At 38.3% G+C, this 26287-nt stretch overlaps 1 protein-coding gene across 3 annotated transcripts in view; it reads right to left on the bottom strand.

Annotated features, from left to right (window-relative positions):
- Positions 1-9333: 9333 nt before the first annotated feature.
- The window catches only part of PLSCR4 (phospholipid scramblase 4), a 128456-nt gene continuing 111502 nt past the window's right edge, over positions 9334-26287 (bottom strand). For all 3 annotated transcript variants that reach the window (XM_064586692.1, XM_064586684.1, XM_064586690.1), the window contains 6 exons: positions 20065-20300; positions 17382-17424; positions 16248-16474; positions 13862-14023; positions 12349-12507; positions 9334-11485 (listed from right to left, as the gene is read on the bottom strand). In XM_064586692.1, coding sequence (XP_064442762.1) covers positions 11438-11485; positions 12349-12507; positions 13862-14023; positions 16248-16474; positions 17382-17424; positions 20065-20300 — 875 coding nt within the window. In that variant the 3' untranslated portion in view covers positions 9334-11437. The remainder of the gene's footprint in view (positions 11486-12348; positions 12508-13861; positions 14024-16247; positions 16475-17381; positions 17425-20064; positions 20301-26287) is intronic.

Genomic DNA, 26287 nt, shown 5'->3' with positions numbered 1-26287 from the left:
TGTCATCTGTCAGGCCAACAGGTAGCTACACTAGGTCATATCTAGGCAAGAGTTGTGCTCAATTTTCCATTAGCTGTATTAGTTTTCCCTACTTAAGGTAATGGCCTTATTGTCTTTGCCTGACTGATACTCCTTTTGAACTGACAATTACATTTCTTCAAAGCAGGAAAATCGAGCGAACAACAAATAATAGTCTTTTACAAGTACATATATACACAAATATATAATATAATACATATATATACACAGACATATACATTGTATCAGTGGATGAATAGATGAATATATAAACTTCTATGTTACCCATGACAAACATTTTAAATGTTTTTGTTGCTGTGGTAACACAGTAATTTACTTTCCTCTTTATAGTTAGACTTTTGTGAAATTCCTCTGGTTTATTGAGGTAGACTAAGTATGTGCTCAAAAGTGAGGTAGAACGTTAGAACACAGAGGGCAGCGGCCGCCGGATCCGCGCCGTGGTTCCAAGCCCGCAGCTCCCGCAGCTCCCGCAGCTCCCGCAGCTCCCGCAGCTCCCGCAGCTCCCGCAGCTCCCGCAGCTCCCGCAGCTGCTGCAGCTCCTGGTGCTGGGCCTGGAGCTGGCGCTGCTGGGCGCCGGGGCCCGGGAGCAGGTGCCAGGCACCACGCCTGCCCCTGGGACAGCTCCCGGAGTGCGGACCTCGACGCGTTCATGGACTGCACGCCATGCCCGGCCCGCGACTTCTCAGTGACTTCTGCCCGGGCCTCTCCGCAGCCCCTCCAGCTTCCTGTGGAGTTATTCTTAGAAAATGTCTTGTAAACCCTAAGGAGTAACTGTGGAAGCAACTGAAACGTCAGGAGCGTTCCTGTCCTCGGGCTATTGAACGCAATGGCCGGGTAGGAGCAGGATCCCAGGATCCCCAGGGGCAGGGCATAAGTTAGGAGCTATGAAACAATGTGACCCTCAGTCCCCCCCTTTCTGCACCTGGCGACTGCTAGCCCAAACACCCAGCTCCTCTCTTATCCCCTGCCTGACTCTTTGTGTGCCTATGCCTAGGGGAGAATGTAAGCCCGCTTCAAGATATTTGCCGTCCCTAGTCAAATAAATAAATAAATAAAATCTTTAAAAAAAAAAAAAAGATATTTGCCATCCCTAGTCAAATAAATAAATAAATAAATAAAATCTTAAAAAAAAAAAGATATTTGCCATCCCTAGTCAAATAAATAAATAAATAAATAAATAAATAAATAAAATCTTAAAAAAAAAGATATTTGCCATCCCTAGTCAAATAAATAAATAAATAAATAAATAAATAAATAAATAAATAAAATCTTAAAAAAAAAGATATTTGCCATCCCTAGTCAAATAAATAAATAAATAAATAAATAAATAAAATCTTTAAAAAAAAAAGATATTTGCCATCCCTAGTCAAATAAATAAATAAATAAATAAAATCTTAAAAAAAAAGATATTTGCCATCCCTAGTCAAATAAATAAATAAATAAATAAATAAATAAATAAATAAATAAAATCTTAAAAAAAAAGATATTTGCCATCCCTAGTCAAATAAATAAATAAATAAATAAAATCTTTAAAAAAAAAAGATATTTGCCATCCCTAGTCAAATAAATAAATAAATAAATAAATAAAAAAGATATTTGCCATCCCTAGTCAAATAAATAAATAAATAAATAAATAAATAAAATCTTAAAAAGAAAAGATATTTGCCATCCCTAGTCAAATAAATAAATAAATAAATAAATAAAATCTTAAAAAAAAAGATATTTGCCATCCCTAGTCAAATAAATAAATAAATAAATAAATAAAATCTTAAAAAAAAGATATTTGCCATCCCTAGTCAAATAAATAAATAAATAAATAAATAAAATCTTAAAAAAAAAAGAAAGATATTTGCCATCCCTTTGTACTCCTTTCCCACGCTTTGTGGCATCTGCCCTTGCGTTTCTGATAAAAACCAAATAAAAGCAAAACAAAATATTCAGCTGCTGCCGCTCTCCCTGGCAGAGGCAGCCCTGCATGGCCGCTCAGACTGGTGTCTGAACACTTTGTTTCAGTGCGCTACGACACGTCCTTCACGCTGCTGTGGCCCATCCTGTGGGTTGGGCCGGGGGCGTGGGGGCGGCAGGCGGTAAGCCTAGCCCTCGTGCTGGGACCGCTTTCCGGTTTCTTGGTCCGGAGCGGGTGCTGCAGGAAAGTGAAGTTTACTACTCCCTTCCAGGAGGCCGAGGCCGGGCGTGGGGGGAAAGTGCCTCCCTGAAAGGGCGATGATGCAGGGACGGCCCGCGCGCCTGCCAGTAGGAGCCCCCACCCATTCATCATCCATCCATTCATTCATTCATTCATCTGGAGCCAGCCCCTGCCCCCCAGCCTGCCCCCCAGAGAGCCCCCCAGATAACCAGAGCCAGACTACCAAACAGGGGTGTGGAAGGATGCGGGGCGAGCGAGGCCTGTGCTTCAGAGGAGCCTTAGAGGGTGTCCCACTACACTGTCTCTGGCTCCAGCAAGAAAAGGAGACCGGTGCTGGCTCACACCAGACAGCTGACACGAAGGAACCTCAGCATTTGCACAAGGGCCTCCCACTCCAACCCCACCCCCATGGCCTGAGGGCCAGGCTGACGTAAGGGACAGGCAACAACACCAGGCCCCACCCGCTCAGATGTACTGAAATTCCACGCCAGCGCCTCAGTCTGCCTAACACTAGGGGCCTGGCCCTAACACACTGCCCCCCAACCTTCAAATGAGGGGATATTTGTTTTGGGGAGAAAGTTTGGAGGGTTGAGAGAATTTATTAATAAAATAAACTTTAAGAAATTGATTTAGAACATTAGAATCATTTGAAACAGTTTTTTTTTTTAATTGCTAGAATTCCAGTGTTATGAAAGATGTTGCATCACAATGTTTTAAATCACTGCTAAATTTTTGGTGAGGTGGAAAGAAACTTTTGGTTCTAAGTGCGAATTCATGGTGTAACTTTGGGCACTATCTGGGCCTCTCTCAATTCCTTCATTTATATCTAGAGTGAAGAGCAGATAGTCCTTAGTGCCCCTTCTAACTCCAAAATCCTTTGATGCTATTCATTAAAACTTCTAGATTAGTACCAATATATTCTTGGCTGAAGAAAAAAAAAAAAAAGAGCATAGTTTACGGAAGAGCCCATGAGCTGGTGCTGCCCCCTATGGCAGACTGACAAGGAGGAGGGAAACTAGATGAATATTTTGTCATTCAAATTGCTTCTCTCCGTTTCTATGGGCTTATTCCTGCATAATCAAGAATTCTAAAAACTAATTTCTGTTTATTTTTAACAGTTATAGTGAAAAGAATTAAAACTCAAATTATGTTGAATAGCTATTAGCTAAGACAATTTGAGCAAACATGTTAACACTACTCAAGGAAAGGATTGTTTCTATAATTTTCCAAAATAAATTTATCTGAGCCTGGATTGCAGAAGAGGTGACATCATTTTAGATGAATCTCTTTTTATCTAACAACAGCATTAGAAACATTAAACATATTTTAAGAGAATCTGGAATTCAATAATATGATAGAAAGATAACTAATATACGTCATTCCAAATAGAAAGTAAAAATTTAGTTGTACATTAGGTCTAACAAATAGTAATAATATAAAAGTTCAAAATTGTTTTAAAATTTGTGTTTATGTTAAAGCATTATTCCCTGAATATTTTATTTTATAATAAAATTGTGTGTTAAAAAAAATAGATCATTTCCATTGCTGGCAATGTTGCCAAGATCATCTTAAAACCCTTTTGCTATAGCATACCTACAAAGTCTAGCTAAAGTATAACCAAAAGCCATGTAAATGCAGAGTGTAGCTCCTAAGAGAGTGAGAGAATTTACTAGAGGTCAAAATCAGGCACAGTCTGAAATCTCTGACTATTAAACACAGGCTGACACCTTCTCTGGCATCCCAGAGAGGAGTGAGTTACCAATCGTTATTGACCGTGGCTTAGATTTCTCCTGCTAAGATGAGACGGGAGATGAGCGATGAGCTTAAGCAAAGCTGTAGTATTGGAACAGAGACTACCAATAAAATGGGAACTTTTGAAGAGACACACCCCAGTGTGAAGGCTGAACTAGAAAAAAATTCACCACTGGCAAACAGAGCTCAAGAGAAAGTTTGACTGTTTGGGCTTGTGCTGTAGGTTTAGAAAAAATTGCTTACTGAGGATCTATAACCAAGACTTATCCTCATTGTTTTGGTTTTCCTATTTAAAATGCATACATGAGTTGGGAAGCACCGAACTGACAGAATAGCATAAAAGTGGTCTTCGATCGGAAACACCACTGGGATATAGCAGAAGCAAAAGCACACCTCTAGGAGAGAACATACCCTCAGACAAAACTCCTCAGAGCCTCATGGGCTTCCCACCATAATCCTCAACTTGAGAGAACCCATGAGGTAACATACCGCCATCTTCCTCTATTTCTGTTTCCCTATATTTCTGAGTTAACACACAATGACAAACCACATATGACACAGAGATTAAAGAAGCACAGGGCATAGTGGTTTAGAATGTAGCCTCTGGGGCCACCTTCAAATAATGGTTTTGTGGACATAAGCTAGTTGGGTTCCTTTGTGCAAGATACCTAAATCTCTTTTTATTTTTTCATTTGTAAAATCAGGATTATTATAATAATCTATCTCACAGGATTATGAGAATTGAATGAGTTAGTGTATAGAAAGTCCGTACAACCAGTATGGTGCCTGGAATATAGGAAGCACTAGAAAGAGTTAGCTGCTACCATCATCATGATCGTCATCATCATTATCATCATCATCATAGTTAGTTGATCACATTATACCACCTGTCTCATGATTATTAGTCTGTTTTTCCTCCATATGTGCCCAGATGCATATCCATCTACCCTGGAATTGAATCTTGAGGTAAACCCAGCAACTACACATCTCAAAGTTATATGAGTTCATATGACTGGCTCCCTTGTTGAGAAGCAGCAGAACTAAGAACGGCAAGAAAATTTAATGGGCAACCTTTAAGTTAGCTAATTACAGAATGTCTTAGAATTTGCTGTTTACATTTTGTTTAGATATTATGTGAAGAGGCACCACCACCCCAACCTTAGCACCTACCCTACCTCAGCCACACCCACCACCCAGCCATACTCACCACCAATCCAGTCTGGACAACTGGAAAACGGAGTGAGGAGAGTAGGCTGCCTGATCAGATTTCTAGTTGGAATTTGAGACTGGGCAACTCTACATGCTCTTGCACGTGCTGTGCTATCTTCCAGGAGCTGTTATGTTTCTCACCTTTTATCCAACATTTCAATTTTCCTTCATTGCAATTACAACAGGGAGGGGAAAACTCCTTAGCACCCCACCTTTTTCTATTACCTCTTGATGAAGTTTGTTTCTTCCTCTGAAAAATATATATTTTCAATATATATTTTCAAACAAAATAATTTTTATTTTATGCAATAATTCTTTAAGTTTGTGCTGTAATTGCATACTTTCTTGCTTTATCCTTGCTGAGGGATAGAGGACTACCTTTTCATTTCTGTGTCCTTTAACACCTAGCACAGAGTCATACACATATTAGAACTATTTTCACACATTCAACAAATATTTGTTGAGGATCTCAGATGTACCACTCTCTCGGGCTCTGTGTTTAACTGTGATAAACAATCAATCCCTGCTTTGCTTGATGAAAATTTGCTAAATTGACCTTTTCAATTGTATTTACCATGCATTCAGCTTGCAGACAAGACTGTAAAATGCATCTTATTAACCTCCAGCAGTGCCAGGAAGTGTACCTGGGCAAATGACACAACCAGCCAGCCTAAACTATCTGATTAAACAGGACAGAAATATATTATATAGCACCTGAGAAGGTGCGAGTGACATGGTCTCTACTGAGTGTGCCAACATCCCATTGAACACATGTCCATGTGGTCCTCAAAGATGTGCATTTTGTTTAAAAGTCTGTCGCATTCATTAGCCTGTGAACCCCTGAGGGGTAATAACTGTATTTTTTACCTTTGCATTTCCCTCTGCCTTCAGAACTAGTTCAATGCCTGAATTTAGTAGATGCTCAATTATTAATAGAATGAAATAGTGGAGAGAGGGGTATATTTTTTAAATGGTAAAACTTTTTACTGGTTACTATAATAAATATTTCAGAAATACAGCCACTGATTGCATTGCTATTCATCAGGCAGATACTGAGTGAATGCCTACCAGGTGCTATTATTAAGCATGCTAAGTGTTATCATGTATAATACTAAGCTATCTCACTTTACACTTGGAATGTATCATTCTGTTTTTCTCTTTTCTGGGATTTACAATTAAAGATGTCTAGAGGCAAATAAATGGGGAACAGCTTCTGTGAAGGTCAACCAAATTTGGGAAAGATCCATTTTCAATGTTAGTTTCACTAGCCAAAAAGTTGAATTTGTTATTAGTTTATTAAATCCATATCTATGGATTTTCCAAGTTTGCATCTTTCAATATAAGTTAAATTAAACCTTAAACACTGCGGTGGGGGGCAGCAGGTACTAAAAAGTAGCCAGCTATCCCAGCAGAGCAGGATACCATCTCCTGGAATCATTGCTCATTCTAAACTTGAACTTAATTTAACATCCAGTTGGCTGAAAAATTCAACTAGAAAATTAGTCTGTTAACCAGGTTTTTGTATAATTTTGGGGAAATCTGGTCATTAAAATTGTTTTAAAATGCATCCTTCACTGACAGTTATAAGTTCTGGCAGCTTTCCTGCATGATATACTGCTCTCGAAATCATACTTAAAATTTAAATGGGCCTTAAGTGAATTAGAAATAAGCATTTAATAACTTGGTTATATCAGAAAGCCAGTCACTACTATAAAACACTACAAAAATGACTTTATTGGAATTAAACTTATATAAGAAAAAAGGAGCCTGAAGGAACCTGATTGATAATTAATAGGAAATTCCTTCAAAAATCCCTTTGAAGAAAAGTGTTAAAAATAAAAAAACTGTCTTGGTCCATTTTGGCTGCTATAACAAAAATACTATAGACTGGATGGCTTATAAGCCAACAAATTTATTTCTTACAGTTCTACAAGTCCAAGCAAGATCAAGGCCCCAACAGAGACTGTGTCTGGCAAAAGCCCACTTCCTGGCTCATGGATGGATGCCTTCTCAGTGTGTCCTCACTTGGTGGGAAGTGGAAGGGAACTCCTTGCCTTCTCTTTTATAAAAGGTACTAATCCATTCATAAGGGCTCCACCCTCATCTTCTGATCATCCCCAATGTCTGACCTCCAAATACATCACATTAGGGGATTAGATTTCAACATATTAATTTTGGGGGACACAGACATTCAGTTGATGGCATTCCACCCCTATTCAGGACAAAATTCATTCGTTTCATGCTAACAGCCAAAAAGTCTTAACTTGTTCCAGCATCAAAAGTCTGAAAGTCCAAAGTTGCATCTACATCAGATACGGGTAAGACTCAAGGTCTGAGTCATCCTGAGGCAAAGTCCTCTCTATCTATGAACCTGCAGAACCAAACAAATTATGTTTCCAAGATACAATGGTGGGACAGGCACAGGACAGACATTCCCATTCCCAAAGAGAGAAATAGGAAAGAAGAAAGGAGTGACAGGTCTCAGGTAAGCCCAAGACCAAGCAGCACAAACAACATTAAATCTTAAGGCTCAAGAATAATCTTTGACTCAGTGCTCTGTCTTTTGGGCCCATTGGGATGGCCATGTTACCCACAGGGCTCAGCAGAATGGCCTTCCCTGCAGAGACTCTCTGCCTGGGCCCTGTGGGTCTCCAGGACTGGCGTTCAAAACCCGAAGCTCTCCCAGATGGCCCTGTCCTTTGAGATCTAGGTGAAGGCAGCCATGCCCCCTTGACCTATGCACTATGAGCATCAATAGAGATAGGCCACATGGACTGCACCCTCTGGACAGGTGGCCACTGGAGCCCTATGCCATACCAGGGCCTACCAGAGCCACAGCTGGGGCGGCAGAGGAGCATGGCAAGAGAGTGTAGAGAGCAGAGCCCCCCATGTGAGGTAGGGCCAGGTAGCATGCAGAAAGGCCCCACAGGTATTGAAGGCCCTTCCTTTGAACCACTCAGCCCCCTAAGCCCTTGCAATACAGGCCTATAATGGGAGAAGTGGCTCTGTTGACCACTGACTTGCCTTCAGGGTCTTCTTCCATTGTCCTGGAGAATAGTTTCCTGGCTTCTGTTAAGAAGGCTCACTCATACTGATCTCCTTATCAGTACCTTGGCCACACCCTCAGTGTTCTCGTTTTTTTGCTATATGGATAGGCTGAAAATTTTCCAAGTCTTTATGTTCTGCTTCCTTTTGCTTAACAATTCTGTCTTTAAGTCATTTCTCACTGCTTGCATTTTACTGTAACAATCAGAGGAAGCCTAACTGCACCTTCAACACTCTGCTTAGAACTCACTTCAGCTAAACATCTAGTTTCACCCTTGCAAGTTCTATGTTCCACAAAACATGAGAACAAGAACATAATTCAGCCAAGTTCTTTGTCACTTTATAATAAAGAGGGCTTCTCCTCAAATTTCCAATACCATGTTCCTCAATTTCATCTGAGGCCTCATCAGAATGGCCTTTAGCACTCATGTTTCCACCAACATCCTGTCAGGATTACTTAGCTATTCTCTAAGAACACCAAGGCTGTCTCTACAGCTCTTTTCTTTCTGAACTCTCACCAGAATCATCTTTAAAGTTCTGTTAAAATATCTATGCTTTTTCTAGAATGCAACTCAAAATGCTTACTGCTTCTACCCATTACCCAGTTCCAATGCTGCTTCCACATTTTTAGGTATTTGTTACAGCAGCACCCTCAATTCTCCAGTACCAGTTTCTGTCTGAATCCGTTTGGACAACTACACAGAAATACTGTGGACTAGGTGGATTAAACAACAAATATTTAACTCTCACAGTTTTGGAAGCTGGGAAATCCAAGATCAAGGTGCTGGCAGATTATAATGACACTAATCCTGTTCATGAGGGAGGGCCCCACCAGCATGACCTAACACCACCCAAACATCATCACATTGGGGTAATTCATAAGTTTGGGGTGGGGGGAGGGATACAAGCATTCAGTCTATAGCAAAGACTCAATTACAAGTCAAAAAGTAAGACAGTATTTTACTATAAACCATATTATATTTATTTAAAAGCCCAAAACAATATGATGAAGCATGAAAACATGCAGATTTCAGAGTAGCTTTTGTTTTTAGTGTATCTGATAAATTTTACACAATGAAATACCATTAGGAAATATAGAAATTATAATATGAACCATAGTATAAAAATATAAGACCATAGTATTACTTTTTTAAGATTTTATTTATTTATTTGACAGAGAGAGACACAGCGAGAGAGGGAACACAAGCAGGGGAGTGGGAGAGGGAGAAGCAGGATCCCCACTGAGCAGGGAGCCCGATGCGGGACTCGATCCCAGGACCCTGGGATCACGACCTGAGCCGAAGGCAGACGCTTAACTGACTGAGCCACCCAGGTGCCGCAAGACATACAGTATTACTTTTAAAGAAAGTGGAATTATAACTGTAAGAGACAACTTAATACCATAAAAACTTTAAACAAATTTAAAATGTCATATGTTAAAAATAATATATATTTTTTAGTATTATGCAGCAGGTCTTGGGATGTAGGGGTATAGGCAAATAAAAAGGAGGTTTATAGAGATAAACTTTCTCAATACTATTTGTCTGATTTCATATATAAAATGTCAAACATTATTATAAGAAATAATATGTATATCTAAGACTGCAATTATATTTTCAAATATAAGGTAATTATTTTTTTCTAGAAAGCAGCAGTTTTATATTTTTTTTTAAAGCTAGTAGTAGCACCTAAAAATAAAAATTACCAGAAACTGAGTAAAACAACTTTACCATGAAAAGATAAATATAATTTAAAAATGAAGCACCTTTCTTTGACTTCAAGAGGAAGTGTGGGCAAAGGCCCTCATTTCTGAATAATCCCATCTGAGAACACTCAGGCTTGTTTTACTTAGCAAGGAGAATACATTTCATTCAATATACTGGCTGTGTTGAAGGAACACAGTCCATGTCCAGATAGGAAGGTAGAGTGCAGAAGAGGCAGGTTGATTCATCAGAGTCTATTCAGTAATACACTATGCTTTTAACTAGCCAATAAAAATAAGTACGTTTGTACTCTATGGTGATCCTACATAATTTTACTGGTAAGTTATAGTTCGCAGAGAAGTAGCATGTTTGCTGGGTTTTATTATTTTCTTTGCATAGATACAGATTTATCTATCATCTAAATAAAAAGCAGCTAAGAAATATTAGACAATGTCAAGATTTGTAGGTTTTGCTTTTACAAAGTGCTACACAGAATGTCATATTTCAAAATTCAGAAACAAAACTCTAACTCCTGGTATTAGATAAATAGGGTGATTATCAGGGATCTTCTTGAAAAGTGAAAAAAAAAAAACAAACAATTATCTTCTCTGTGTCACATCAAATGATATACAAAGGTTCAAAAGGCATTCTTAGAGATTTGACCAAACATATTTTTTATATAAGGCATCTGTGACCAAGAGAGATGAAATGGATTAAATGCAAGCTCCTTATAAGGGCGCTGATGTCTCTAAGTTGCTCAGAGAGCTAGACTGGCTGTGGTCCTTGTCACCTCTTCCTGATAGTCTGACCCTGACTCCATATACAAGCAAGTCCTGACTGACCATGCTAGTGAATGAGGGAGTATGCATGAAAAATATAAACCCTATGATAAAAAAAAAAAAAATAAACCATGTTTGATTTGGAAATAAAATCAAAATTTTCATGGAAACTTAGAAACTTGCAAAACAAGGTTTTGATACATATGCACAAGTAAATTTTTCCTTGTACAATAAACACATAGAATTTCCGTCTGCCTTCCTTCTTGTTTTTGAATATCAAGAGTATCATTCTTTTCACCTGGAATCAAATTTGTCTTCAGTAACAGGACAAGAGGTAGGAGAGGTAGGACAGGGTTAGGGATAATAGCTATATTACTCTATCTCAAAGATTGCTCTAAAAAGCTCACCATTTCATGACCTATTAATGTGAGAGCTCTCGGATTCATTTTCCCTTATGTCATGGTAAAGCATTTTGAAGCTCATTGTAATGTGGTTAATGGCAGTATTGTAACTTGGTTAATGAGTCATAGCTTTTTCAAGGTGAACTCCTAGTCTACCAAGAGGACAAATGAACTGATAATCAATTGAAACATATTTAGATTGTATTCTTGCCCTTACACTGTTAGCCTGTTAGAGCTAATAACCAGTGAAAATAATCTGCAAAAGCAGATACATATATTTGCAAATAATTGAGGGGATTGTAAGCCTGATCCAACTTTTCTAAATTTTTTTACTAGCCATAATTGCTGATTTGCTGTGTCCATCTATCTTGATGAATGTTGTGATGGAGATCTTTCAAAATACATGAAGTCCTGAAATTAGAAAAAGAATTAAACATACATATATAATACATACTATAGAGAGAGAGAAAGATAACTGTACATGTATAGATACATACATAATTAGATGCAATGCATAAAGTACTATCCTTTATAATTTATCAGATGATCCTCATTCTAGTTAAGGATAAAAAAATCTAATAAAACCTTTATGAAGAGGATCTAACATGAAGACCAGCAATTACAGACTTGGAACTGTTGGTAGCCAATAACATTTCCATTTGGGGGTACTGACTAGCTAAATTTTCGTTGTTAAAAGGAAGAAAAGCTTAACAATCAATATTAAATATGTTAAATATACCAACTGCAATATGTTAGCTACATTTTTAAGGTAAATATATCCATTTTATTTCCACTGATCAGTCAGTAATACAGCAAGGGAGCTGTACCTAATAAATCTAAGGAAGATACAACACCAAGGGGTCCACTGACAGAGAGGCAGTGGGGTGGAGGGAAAGGACATCATATTTAGAGTTATTTATTTCATTATGAAGTCATAGGATAGGCATCTTTAAGTAATGGGAAAAACAAACAATAGGCAATGAGGACAAGTATACCCACTGGATGCCCCATATTCTCCAAGTACTCTTCTGGCCCCTCTACTCACATGATAGCTAATGTTCAGTGCCCTGAAAAATATAAGTATTTTTATCTCCATTTTATAGGTAAGGCGAATGAGGCCTGGAAGTGCTAACCACTTTCCAAAACACGTAACTAGTAAGTGGTAGAGACAGACACTGTCCTAGTTTCAAAGGTTACTGCCTTTCTATTACACTACACTGCATCTCATAATAAAGAGTGATTCTCTCAAGACAACTCAAAAGCAAAAGACTTACAATGAGGAAGCAAGCTCCAAAAATCATGGCTTTCATCTTCACATCCAGGTCTAACGGGAAGTGAATTTCAAAGTGGTCAGCATCGCCCATTGCTGATAACAGACCGTTCCACTTCCTAATAATACTGCCAATGTTGGACACGCCATCAAGGGATTTGACCTAGAAAGATAAGAATATGACTTTATGAGGATTGAAAAATATTATAATACATACTTCATTCTTCTACTTAGAAGCAGTTTACACTATGACAGCATAAATACAGGACAGGAAATTAATATAGTAATAAGGTAGTTATTACTATAAAGTAATAAATTACTGTAAAGTAACAGGGAATTATGGCCAAGAAGGATAAAGTGCCTTGCAACTGGTGAATAGCTGAGCTGGGGTATAGCGGACAGTTCTCGGGCTGGTGCTCTTTCTTCATCCTCAAATGAGTTATTAGGGAGGTACGATTTGAGTTGATTCCAAAATTCTTTTTCATATAGTGAAGGGTAGGAATTGGGGATTGGAAGGGAGTCTCTACAGTCTAGGGAAACACACGAGCAAAAGTAAGGAAGCATAGTTCTACGTACTTCACAAACTTCAAATAATCACTCAAGTTTTTGTGGGCCAAATCCACCCTGACTTCCTAAAGTATGTCAGAATCCTGAGGGGCTTTAGCTTGTAAAAGGGGGATTCTGGCACTTGCCAGAGGGAAAATACCCAAATACTAACTTCTGGTGATCAGAATGATTCTATACACCTGCTCCTAAAATTTGGCTTATCCACATTTTTTATTTCACTACAATGGTCTTTTAATAAATAAGCAATGCTTGAAGAACTAAAAAAAAAGTTTATTGGGTATCATAGAAAATATCTGAATGAGCAACTTTAGATAATGAGCCTTCCTGAATTACAAGGCATTCAAGGTTTCTCTAAGAAGCTCAGGAAACATTTCTAGGAATCTCCTTTGTCAGATTCGTAGGATAATAAGCACTCATTTTGTAGATACTGAGATAGAGGCAAAACAAGAGATTTCCTGAGAAAATGTTATAACCTATTATGAGTTTTATCCATGTTATCAGTGTTATCCTATCTCTTAAGGACACAGACAACTTCTACCATGCAAATAATGTACACAATCTCAGGGTGCCCCATATGTTCTGTGATATGTCAGGTATTTTTGTTAATCAGGACCTGCAATCCTGCAAATCTGTGGTAAAAATGGTGAATTAAATACGACCAAGAATAAATAAATGGACTCAGTCATGCTATTTACTTTCGGGTTTAGTGTTTTAAATGGTTACTTCTTATCTTTATCAAACACTGAAATAAAAAAAAAAGTAGCTCATACTTTGGAAAATAGTAAGTAATCCACTAACAATAATTTGAAAATGATTTGATGTCACCAATAACTCTTTCCTCATTCTACTTTATTCATTCACATTAAAGAACAGTCTAAAGCCAAATGATTTTAAGGTCTGTTAGTACATGTAGAAAAAATAGTAAAAGTGTCATTTTTATATTTGTTTACCTCGAAAACCGAATCTGAACCACAGCCGTAGGTTGAACAAGGCCCGCGCACTCTCATCACATTTTCTTTCTTCTCGTTCTGGAGGCTGTAAACGGCCCTGCACAGGTTCCAGTGTTCCGCAACAAAGCCAATGGGGACACCGGGAGGACACTGCACCTCCAGCTGCAAAGAAGCAGTGACAGAGGGAAGGATGCTACATATATACCTGTAGGCGTACACACCACCCAGATGTGCTCTTAAGTCTTTCCAGGACTAGAAGAATTGTTACTGGTAGAGAACCTTCCTTTTTAACCCAGGCTCTTTCTTAGGGTTGTAGGTCGGAACAGCCTTGAGAGCTGAGGTGACATTTCCCTTTGGAACAAAGTGGCTGCTTGTTGCAAAAATGGACAGTTCTCCAAGCTCAGAATTGCTCAGCTGTATGCAGCATCTGCGTGGGCTCCTCTGAGCCAACCCTATAGAACTTGGGGGCACGGGGACCTACACCAACTACATGACACTCATGCTGTTTACTGTGCTGTAGTGAAGTTCTTTGTCTCTGCTCTAGGTGTCTCATGTCTTCTGGCACAATTCATGACAAAGTAGCAAGGGAACTTCTTAGATTCGAATCTCAGACTTGACAATTATAAGAGAAAATAGAAAAAGAGGCATTCTGAAAACTGAATATTTTTTTAAAAGATTTTATTTATTTATTTGACAGAGAGAGAGAGTGCAAGCGTACAAGCAGGGGGAGTGGCAGGCAGAGGGAGAAGCAGACTCCCCGAAGAGCAGGGGGAGCCCGATGCGGGACTCGATCCCAGGACCCCGGGATCACGACCTGAGCCAAAGGCAGCCGCTTAATGACTGAGCCACCCAGGCGCCCTGAAAACTGAGTATTGTGAAAACAACAGAATGTGTGAACAGATATGTAAAGCCATATTAAAAAGTTTCAAAACTGTCCACTGCCCTGTTTTAGCTAAGCATCTTTACAATATTTCTTTGTGAAGAACTAAGATTTTCATATTTAATAATAACAAGAGTCACAAAATTAAATTACTTAGTAAGAGGCCAGAGTTAAAGTTCTACTGGTAGCTTTTCTGGCGTCATATACACTTTTCTAAGAGTTTTGAGTCTACTACGTCTCATCATGGGGCAGTACTACATAGCTTCATGAACTGTCAAATCAAGATATTATTAAAAAAAAAGATGTTATTGTTCATATATATACATTCACACATATACATAAGCATATAAATTTGAAAGCTGCCTAGGATTAAGATCTTACACAAGTTTAGTCCTAAGAGCTAAAAAAATAAATAAAAACTGTATACAAGTAAATTACTTAAAAAAAAATTCATTTGAGAAGAAAACCCAACTCATGAATATGAAGAATTCCTAGTATATCGAAAAGGACTAAGGAGTAAAGGTGAAGATTCATCTCAAATATCAGGCTATTATTACAAAAATAGTAACGAGAGAGGCGTATGATACCTGGGAACAACATCCTCTGAGCACTGTACTATCTGTCCGGTACTGTAATGAACAGTTAACATTTATTTACTATTTGATCCTCAAAGCAATCCTGTGTGATAGGTGCTATTATTACTTCCATCTTATAGGAAATCAAAACACAGAGAAGGTTGTAAATAAATTAACATTTAGTAAGTGCTGGCACTTACCATGTCTTTTAAATATCCCAGGAATCCCATGGGGTATTGTTGTGCATATTTTATGTACAAGAGCACTGAGCCCCAAAGAAGTTAAGTAAATTGCACAGTTTAAGTAGGTGACATATCTGGAATTCAAAATTCTGGTGGACCTCTCGCTAAAGCTGCTTCTTTTCCCTGCAGCAAACAACCTTCCTAGAGCTGCACGGGTTGTAGAAGAGGAAGCCAACTGTAACTCAGAACACCTGCTCTCTAGGTCTGGCACTCGGGGGACTGTAACACCCTCATCAGGCACTTCATCTTTCTGAGCCACCCCTTCTTTATCTGTGGCCAGGTGTGGACTGCGATGGGGAGTGCAAAGTCATCTAAGGTCTCTTCCAATTCTAAAAGCATTCGATGATGTCTAGCGACATCTTATCTGCGGATACGTAGGTACATTTAGACAAATGTGTGTAACTTCTGTTGTAGGTCATAGATACATTTCCAACTCAGTAGACACAACTGATAGAATTGTGGTCACCGAATAAATAACCCTAATTTGTGCCTGACCCCCCAACTAGCACCAGAAGACAAAAAAGAACCCACAAGAAAAAGCCCTCTGTGATTTTCCTTGGGTGAGATGATGTGGCCTCCTTCCTCCTCACTCTCTGAAAACCCCTCCTGTGTCATTCTGGAAGGAGCACAACTGTGCTGTGAAGACTTGGATCAGGAAGAAACCAGGGATAAGACCTGCATTCTCTGACCTCTTGCCTGGTGGAGGGACAACAGAGGCAACAGCAGGTGCATCTGAAAGGTCTCTGCATTGTCATGATTTCTCGGCCCATACAGTCGGTGACCCGGAGGACGAAGGGCCTTAGTGTCCGATAAGCATTTCTGGTAAAGTCGTCTGTGTCTTCAGTTACGATGTAAACCATTTGGTCCAGGTTGTTTTTAATATCATATCTATTATTAGTTTCAAAAGATGTCATCACTATAAAAGAAAATGAGAAAGACACTTTAAATTAAAAGCAGTTAAAATGGGCCCTGAGAAGTCCTTTTGTAGTATTTCTTAGGGGCTTAAAGCAAAACAGCTTTTTAAAAATTTAAAGTGAAATATTACCATTGATTAGGACACCGAAATAATTCAGATGCCCAATAAATATTTGGTAATTTTGAACATTTAAAACATTTCTTTTAAGGAGGTCAGTAAAAATGATTTTTAAAACTTTTCCACATAAATGCAAAGACTAAAACTATATTCCTGGAGTACCCGAATTTAGAAAACTTTAATAAAGAAACCATTTAAATAAAAGTACACGTTTTACCATAAAGTAGTCAGCTCAAGAAAGATACTGAGATGGTTAGGGGTCATTCCTAATTGCAAATAGGAAAACGAACCAAGAAGACTCAGGCTCTGCGTAGTGGTCAAATGAATATGCAGATCTGGTGGTAAAGAGAAGGTCAGTAATCCAGTGAGGATGAACTGAGATCAAACAGCATGCTTACTGTGATTTCTTTTTACTTCTAAAGCAAGGGCACTGGACTAGAACTTAGCAGATTTAGATTCTATTTCCAGCTCTACCAGCTGACTATGGTGCCCCTGGCTAACTCATTTAGTCTCTTGGTTCCTTCTCTTCCTCTTCCATGGAAGATGAATATGCAGAATAGGGTGGGAAGGGGGAGTTGACCAGATAATATGTAAGTCTTTTTCAAGTCTAAGAACTTAGGTATGGTACATAAATAGATACAATTATACAAAACAATTCCCTTTATTACTTTCTTGAAAAAAGGGTAGAAGAAGATAGTCCTTTCTCTTTGACTCATTAAGAAATGATCATTGGGTAATGCAAATTTCCACCTGATTCAAATACTGCTGAACACTACAAAATTATACATACTTTCCAGAGGCTCAAAATGCTGAAGGACGTGTATGTTGTCCAACTGTTGGGATAGAACAAAGCAATTAGGAAAAATAGAAATAACAGAATTAAATCAAATCAGCGCTAGAAAAGAAGCTGATGAGACAGGTATAAAAATGTATTAATTGGCACCAAAATATCTTTTTGAAATTGAACGAAATAAAAAAATTATCAAGTGAAATTAGCAGAGCTGTCCAGATAGGAATACCACTTTTCTTCAGTTCTATTGTAAAAGATAAACAGGTGCAAAAAAAAAAAAAAGATAAACAGTTGCCTGGTGCATCAGAAAATAATCTTCCTACTACAGTAACAGCATCTAGAAGAAGCTGTGTTGACACAGATTGTTTCTAGCTCGGCCCCTACTCACTGATCTCATTGACATGTCTGTCACTCACTGAACTCACAGCCTGGAGGTGCTCAGGAAGTTTGGGACGGTTTAACATGGACCAGCCATAGAGGAAGCTACTTTCTCAGTGGTTTACAGAGAGCAAATCAGCCAGGGGCCTCACACAGTAGTATCGTTTTACATTATTTTCACAGGTACCTCTGGAAGATGTTAACACACTGATTTCCATTCATTTGAGGTCCTAATGCCAGGGGCTTCCCTAGGTGCATACTTTAATGAGGGTCCACAAGGCTGGAAGCATGTGATTAGGATTAGGACAAAGGGGAGGAAACATTCTGGGATGGGATCTCTTGAAAAGGGTGTTGGGAACATCACTAGATAAACTTCTGCCTTCACTTCACTTAGGAACCACTCTAAAGACAGTTTGATGGGCTCAGCACCTGATATTACTGGACAATATTACAGCAGAAAAGAAGAAACTTCTTTGAGGACAGAGTAATTATATCTATATAATTTTAGATGATATAGATCATTCCTAATCCTTGAGCCCAGAATATTGCCTGAAATGTCCTATTTCACCATAGTCATTGAATACTTTAGCTAATAAAAAAGTACATGAATGTGGTAATAAAGAAAGTCAAAAATAACTAGACATAAATATTTTGTGGTGTAATTGATTACAAGAGGGTATAGGGAAGATATAATCCTTCCTTCATGAAAACCTTTTTCTTATACGAAAACACAATCAGGTAAGGAGGTCTAAATCTGTCTTATAAAATGCCGAAAGTGGTCACTAAGGAGGTCCACAGTTCCTTTAAAAATCCAGAATGTTAAAATCTAGAACTCAAAGTAAAAATATTCATTGCTGATAAAAGCATCCGCTGCTGAGCAAAACATTCTAAAGAAATAATGCCTGTTAATGTAAAAGAAGTTTGTCCAATGAGACTCTATGGCTGCTATAGATCAGTTCTCTAACAAACTGGTAGGGTCACTGGCCAAGCCAATACTCTAGAAATAATATAATCCTGCTACTTTGAATGCTCCAGAATCTTGACAGTCTGATAATGATTCATGGAATCTATATCGGAGATTGCAAAAAGGCTAGGTAGGATAAGGAAAATGATAAAGCAAATGACTGGTTCTGTCTTCTGTTTGCATATGAGGTATTTTAACTAATAATATCCACAAGCTGCCACCCACTGGATGGCCTTGTGTGCCCAAAATAGTAGGCGCACTATAAACCTTAGCTCCTGAAAAATTCTCCTAACAACCCAATAAGGTCTGTATTGCTAGTACTATTTTATTGATAAGGAAATTCAAGCACCAACAGGTCATGAAAGTTACTGAAGGTTGCAATGAAGAGGGAGTATGAGTAGAATTTAAAACCGGGTTTGTCTGGCTCCACACCTGTTTGTTTTGTTTCTTTTCTCACTTATTTTTTTTAATTCAAAACATCCCTGAAAGAGAAAACAGAATTCATAAAATATATTCATTTAACTCCTGTCAGAGTAATAGAAGAAATGAAAAAACTTGGCAAACTAAGAAAACTGGCAAGTCCCTTGCTTATAATGTATTTCAACATCTTTTTCTAAAACCAAACATGATTCAATAGGTTCTAAAGGACTCCAGTACCAGCTTCATCTTATTTTCATTAAGCAATTTTTTTGAGTCTCTGACATGTGGTTTTAAGCGATACCATTTGGTACATGGATTAGACATACTGCCCCAGTTTCTGATCAGGATATCCTGGTAGCTTCCGAACATCTATATAGATGGGAAATAAGAATTCACTGTGTTGTGGGAAGGGGATCTCTGAATTTGGCCTGAAGAGAACCCTTGGTAAGTCTCCTCTTTTTATTGACATTTTATGTTTGGAGGGTGGCAGGAGTGGCTAATGAAAATTGTGGGCAATGAGAAAAAGGGATGGGAGGAGACACTCAGTGACTCACTCTTGGTCTGGTGTTCTTCATGTTGTTGTTCTTGGTGTTAACTCTTTACTTCTATGCAAATAACACCTCAATCAGCATCTTTGATAGTTTTCCCTGTTTCTTAAACTGCCTTCCACAGGACACCTTGCATATCTTAAAATTCAGCATACATCCTTTAGAAAGCTGTACTGATTCCACCAAATACATCCCTGCACTCATTTTCCCTTCACATTTCTGAAATCAGTACTACCATTCCTACGGTCTCACAAACAGGACCACTGTCATCACTGACCCACCACCTGCATCCACTCTATCCAGCTTCAGATCTCTTTTTGTCAGATCCCCAGTCACACTTCATCAGAAAATTATTTGGATTTGTGTGGAGTACCTGGGTTAAGTATTCCAGACCAGGAGGACAGTTTGGCATAAGAACAGGCCCTGGCATCCATGTTATTGGAACAGGCTGATTTGGCATATGATATTTGCCAGGCTGGTACTGGATAGGATGAATACCACCAGGTAGCTGATATGAGGGGAAGGCACAGGGATGCTGTGGGCTGTAGTATCCCACAGGCAAGCCTCCTGGGTAGCCTGCAGGTGCAGGGACAACTGGTCCAGGGGGTCCTGTGTCCAAAAACAAAGGAAAATGTTATACACTATTAACACCATAACACACTTTTACATGAAAAATGTATGTGCCACACAATATCCACTTCAGACTAAAACATGATCCATTTTCTGAATGTGTACCATGCACCAACAATGTACTAAGTAAGGGGCTTTACACGGTAACTCATTTAATCCTCTTAAACCTTAGAAGATAATTATTCCACACAGAGGTGTAGAAATAAGGTTTGAAACATCAAGTAACCTGTTGGCTTCTCTGTAATAGGTTTCCCCCTTGGAGATAATAATATCCCTACTTCAGTAGGTTGTAGTGGGATTAGCACAAGACAGCACATAATTAGCACTGTACATTTATGTTATGATGTTTATTGTTATTGTTTAAGGTCACAAAGATAGTAACTTCAAAGGGGTGTTTTTTAATGATGGCTAAGTAATTCAGAACAGTTTTATCACCCCAGAAAGCAAGCCCATACCCATTAGTTGTCATTTCCTATCTTTTGCCCCAGCCCCTGGAAACCACTGTCACTACCGATTTGCATAACCTGGACATTTCATATAAATGAATTCATGTTACCATGTAGCCTTTCTGTCTAGTTTCTTTGATTTAGCGTAATATTTTCAAGGTTCTTCCATCTTGTAGCATGTACTAGTATTCAATTCCTTTTTATGGCTGAGTAATAGTCCATTGCATGGACATATCACATTTTATGTATTCATTAATCAGTTGATGGGCATTTGGGTTGTTTCTACCTTTTGGCAATTATTTATAATAACACTGCTGTGAAATTAGTGTACAAGTTTTCAGTTCTTGAGTACATACCTAGGAGTGGAATTAGCCTTAATGTTTTGAGGGAATGCCAAACTGTTTCCCAAAGTGGCTCACTGTTTCCCAAAGGACTTCACTCCTACTGCTGAACTCCTTTATTACTGCTAGTTGTGTGTGCATGTGTGTGTGTATTCCTTAGGATTTTCTACATACAAGATAATGTCATCTGCAAATAGAGATAGTTTTGCTTCTTCCTTTCCAAACTGGATGACTTTCATTACCTTTCCTTGCCAAATTGCCCTGGCGAAAACCGCTAGTACAATGTTGAATAGAAGTGGCAGGAAGAGATATCCTGTCCTGTTCTTGACTTTAGGGGGAATGCTTTTGGCTTTTGCTATTCAGCATGATGTTTTTCATAGATGCCTTTTATTAGGTTGAGGAAGTTCCCTCCTATTCCTAATTTGTTAAGTGTTTTTAATCATACAGGATGTTTCACTTTGTCAAATACTTTTTCTCTATCTATTGATATGATATGATTTTTCTACTATATTCCATTCATATGGTACATACACTGACTAATTTTGGTATGATAAACCAATCTCTCGTACTTGGGACAAAGTGTACTTGGCCATGGTATATAATCCCTATTTTAACTTGCTGGATTTGGTTACTACATTGCTAGTATCTTGTCGAGCACTTTTGCATCTGTATTTATAAGGAATATTGCTCTACAGTTTTCATTTCTTGTGATGTCTTTGTCTAATTTTGCTAATAGGGTAACACTGGCCTCACAGAATGGGTTGGGAAGTTAGTGTCCACTATTCTTACATTTCTTGTAAAGGGCTGGTATTAAAATCCTCATTGAGCACATGGTAGAATTCACTAATGAAGCCATCCAGACCTGGGCTTTTCTTTGTCAGAAATTTTTAAATAACTAATTCAATCTTTTTACTTGCTGTATAGCTCTCTTTAGGTTTTCTATTTCTTCTTGGAGTCAGTTAAAATTGTGTTTTTCTAGGAATTTGTCTATTTCATCTAGGTTTTCCAGTTTGTTGGTATACAACTGTTCATAGTATTCTCTTGTAATACATTTTAATTTTTTTAAGCTTGTTAGTAATGTCTCCATTTTCATTCTTGATTTTAATATTTTGAGTCTATTTTTTTTCTTGGTCAGTCTAGCTTAAGATTTCTCAATTTTGTTGATATTTTAAAAGATCCAACTTTTGGTTTTGTCAGTTTGGCCTATTGCTTTTCTCTATTTCATTTACTTCTACTTTAAATTCTGTTATTTCCTCCTACTTGCTTAGGGTTTGGCTTCTTTCTAAGGTGAAAAGTTGGGTTACTGATTTGAAGTCTTTCTTCTTTTTTAATGTAGGTGTTGATAGCTATAAATTTCTCTCTGATTTTTTTTTAAGGTTTATTTATTTGAGAGAGAGAGGAGAGGCAGAGGGAGAGAGAGAGAGAATCTTAAGCAGACTCCCTGCTGAGCACAGAGCCCGATGTGGAGCTCAATCTCAAAACCAACTGAGTCACCCAGGCTCCCCTCTTTATGCTCTGTTTTAGCTGTATCCCATAAGCTTTGGTATATTGAGATTTTATTTACCTCAAAAGTATTTTCCAATTTCTCCTGTGATTTCTTTTTGCCTTTTTGGTTATTTAATGGTGTGTTAATTTCCTCGAATTTCCCAACTTTCCTTCTATTTTTATTGATTACTAATTTTCTTCCATTGTGAAACATGTATGATTTTAGTCGTTTTAAATTTATGACTTGTTTTTTGGCTCAATCAGTCATCTATTTTGGAAAATGTCCTATATGCACTTGAGAAGAATGTATATTCTGCTGTTGTTGGGTAGAGTAATCTATACGTGTCTATGTTTAGTTTGGTGTATAATATTGCTTATGGCCTCTATTTCCCTTTGACCTTCTGCTTAGTTGTTCTATCCATTACTATAAGTGGGGTATTGCAGTCTCCAACTCTTATTTACTGAATTGTCTATTTTACCTTTGAATTCGGTCTTTTTTGCTTCATATATTTTGGAGCTCTGTTTTTAGATGTATATATATATATAATTGTTATGTCTTCCTGATGGATTGACACTTTTTTATTGTAAAATGTTCTTTATCTCTAATAACAACTTTTGCCTTAAGGTATATTTTGTCTGATATAAGTATAGCTATTTCACTAATTCTTATCAACAACGAAGTTTGAGAAACATTGTGCTAATATAGTGTTTTATAATACATACATACATTAGTGGGCTGTGAAATCAATTTAATGATTAACAATTAAAAATTTTTACAATAAAATTTACTACACTAGAATAAAATAAAATAGAAAAAAATCAAACTGTATTGTCCATATGCTATATACTCACTGTATTATTGCTTGATGAAATGTTATATATAGCATATATATAATACATATAAATATTGTTAATATATAAATATATACATATATATATTATTTACTGTGGGTCATAGTAGACTGTCATTAAGAATGTTTAAGGGGGCGCCTGGTAGAGCATGTGAATCTTGATCTTGGGGTTGTGAGTTTGAGCCCTACATTGGGTGTAGAGATTACTTTAAATAAAAGAAAGAAAAAAAAAAAGAATGTTTGAAAGCCAGTGATTTAAAGACCCTTTTGTTTAACCAATGTAAAAGAAAAGATCCTATTGTAAAATGGAAAAGATGGAGACAATGTCACAAAACTGTGATGCATAATCACATGGTTGCAAATAGTTTTGTGGATCTTCTCCTTGAAGGAAAAAACAAATCTTACCTAAATATAGGTTAAACTGAGTTTCTTTCTGAAAATTGCTATTTGTTTATAAAAGCACTGTTTATAATGTGTGGATGTGCATGTATCCGCGTTTTCTTATACTGGGATATTGGTCCAGAAGACAGCAAGGGGTGTCAGAAGCCGAGATTTACCTCCTAAGTACGTGTGCTAAAGGGAACAAGCCTGGGATAGCTGTAGCCATATTTCCCAAAATAACCCAGGCTCTGGGCCTGCGGCTCCAGACTGGGAAATCTGGTATCTTTTTGTAATCAAAAAGCACTGCCACACAGCTGTGTAGGGCAGGGACTGATATTTCCTGAAAAATGTGAACAGTCCATTGGTGGCTGTTCTTTGAAAAGGTCCCTCCTACAGAATGAAAAAGACCTGAGAGAGTCGGGTAAGGTGGAGACTATGCTCTCTCTCAGAGAACCCAAAGAACTGGATCCTGGACACCATGCACACCAGGAAGGAACTCCTGTTAGAGGAAGCTATGTTTATATATATATATATATATATAAATATTACTACTTATATATATAAGTAGTAATAGGTAATACTTGCTGAGCTTTTATTATATTCCAGGCATTGTTGTGACTACTTTACATGGATTAAATCCTGTAATCTAGGCATCAACCGTATGTGGTAGAGACTACTTTTATTATCCTTAATTTACAGAGGAAAAAACTGAGACATAGGAGGATAAGTAACTTGCTCAAGAATCAATAATGTCAATATGTGACAGAGTCAGAATTAAAACTCAAGCATTCTGACTGCAGAGGCACCCTTAATTAAATTATGCTAATACTCCCTTTAGATCAGAGAGGCGAGGAACATCCAAAATAGGACTCCCTACATAGCCTTGAAACTACAGAGTAGAAGAGCGACTCTAGCTGGCCGCTGTTTTTTTAGGCACGCGCATGCGCGCGCGCGCACACACACACACACACACACACACACACACGCATGCACCCCTCCTAGGGGATGTCACAGTACAGAAAAAACAGTGTAGCAGGCAAAAAGCTGGCTTCAGAAAGAGTAAGCGGTCACCAGCATAGAGGCAAAGCAGTGGTCTGGGGTCAGCCAATGCCGAGGAAACCAGCCACCACCAGGAAGGGCGATTCCCCAAGACTTCCAGAAGTTGTGTGGGATGAGAAATAAAGACAGACAGCCCTTCCTGTAAGGCAAATTGGACAGAGGGTCAGATTCCAGTGATTTGGGCATTAAAGGGAAGAGTGGCTTTTGACGCTCATGAAGTCTGGGACATTTTGGTTACTCATCAAAATCCCACTCAGGAGCATCATGAATTGTGGAACTATTTCTTCTAATACTGTCTGAGAACAAGGCCATGAAATAAATCAAACATTTCTTTATTTGGGAAACACTCCACAATGCCATTTCAAGGACCAGCTGCTGTGCTTACTGCTAGAGACAGAAAGATGTAGAAAGACATGTCTTTGAGGACATTCAGTTCTACAGAAAATACACAGATTTTTTTTTTTTAAAAAGTGAATGGTTATCATGAAGCAAGTAACTCGTGGGATCAGAGGTAGATTCATAGTGTGTGAAGAGATTAGAGAGGAACGGTGCTCAACCCAGGCAGAGGAGGTACCTTATGATGTTAGTGCTGACATGTTAGACCCAGCCAGCACCTCCACAATGGACAGAGGTTTTACAGGGAGAGTAGGTGCAAAATGAACAATTGCACAGGGAGACTCAGTATTGCAGTGGGGCCAAGGCTGTGTATGGAGATTAGGCAGAGAGGCTAGAAAGGAAGGTGGGGAAGGACTGAAGATTATGAAAGACCTATACTCCTCTGTTGCAAAGAGTAAACTGTATGCCAATAAAACAGAAAGTGAAGTAATTGGACTTACACTCAGAAACCTTATGAATGAGGTTCAATTAGGCAGGAGGTGCTTCCAGGAGTGCAGATGGAAGGCAAGTTAATTTGTAATGTAAGGAGTAGTAAGTGGAGGAGTAATAAGCAACATTGAAGAGACAGTCCTGTCTCAGTAACAGACTGGATATGAGGAAAGATTCTCAAGTTCTGTGGTGGGTCCCTGCAACCTCCAGAGGAGGGAAAGAATAGAGGGTATGTGTTCTGGAGCAACATGCCGAAGTTGAATTACAGACCACTGAGTTTGAGATCCAGGGTCATTTCCGGGGAAATGCAAGTGCAGAGCACAGGAGATTGATATAGGCGGGTGCTAAGGGATTCTTAAGTGGTTAAAGGCAAATTACCAAGATCACTCAGGAGAGTGTGTAAAAAGTTGGGTGAATGAATAGTTGAAAGAAGGAGACAAGGCAGGGCAGGGGAGTGGCCCAACCCTGGGGAATACCAGTTCTTAAGGACAGAGGACATATAGATCTTGATAGACACTGACAGTCAGGACAGACTAAGGGAAAAATAATAGTAACTAGAAAAAAACGTCAAATTAGAG

This window comes from Mirounga angustirostris, unplaced genomic scaffold, assembly GCF_029215605.1.
Source record: "Mirounga angustirostris isolate CCGP_5_RB_7025 unplaced genomic scaffold, mMirAng1.0.hap1 SCAF_1, whole genome shotgun sequence".
NCBI lineage: Eukaryota > Metazoa > Chordata > Mammalia > Carnivora > Phocidae > Mirounga > Mirounga angustirostris.
Note: the sequence above shows the minus strand (reverse complement) of the source record. Positions and strands in the feature narration are given on the sequence as shown.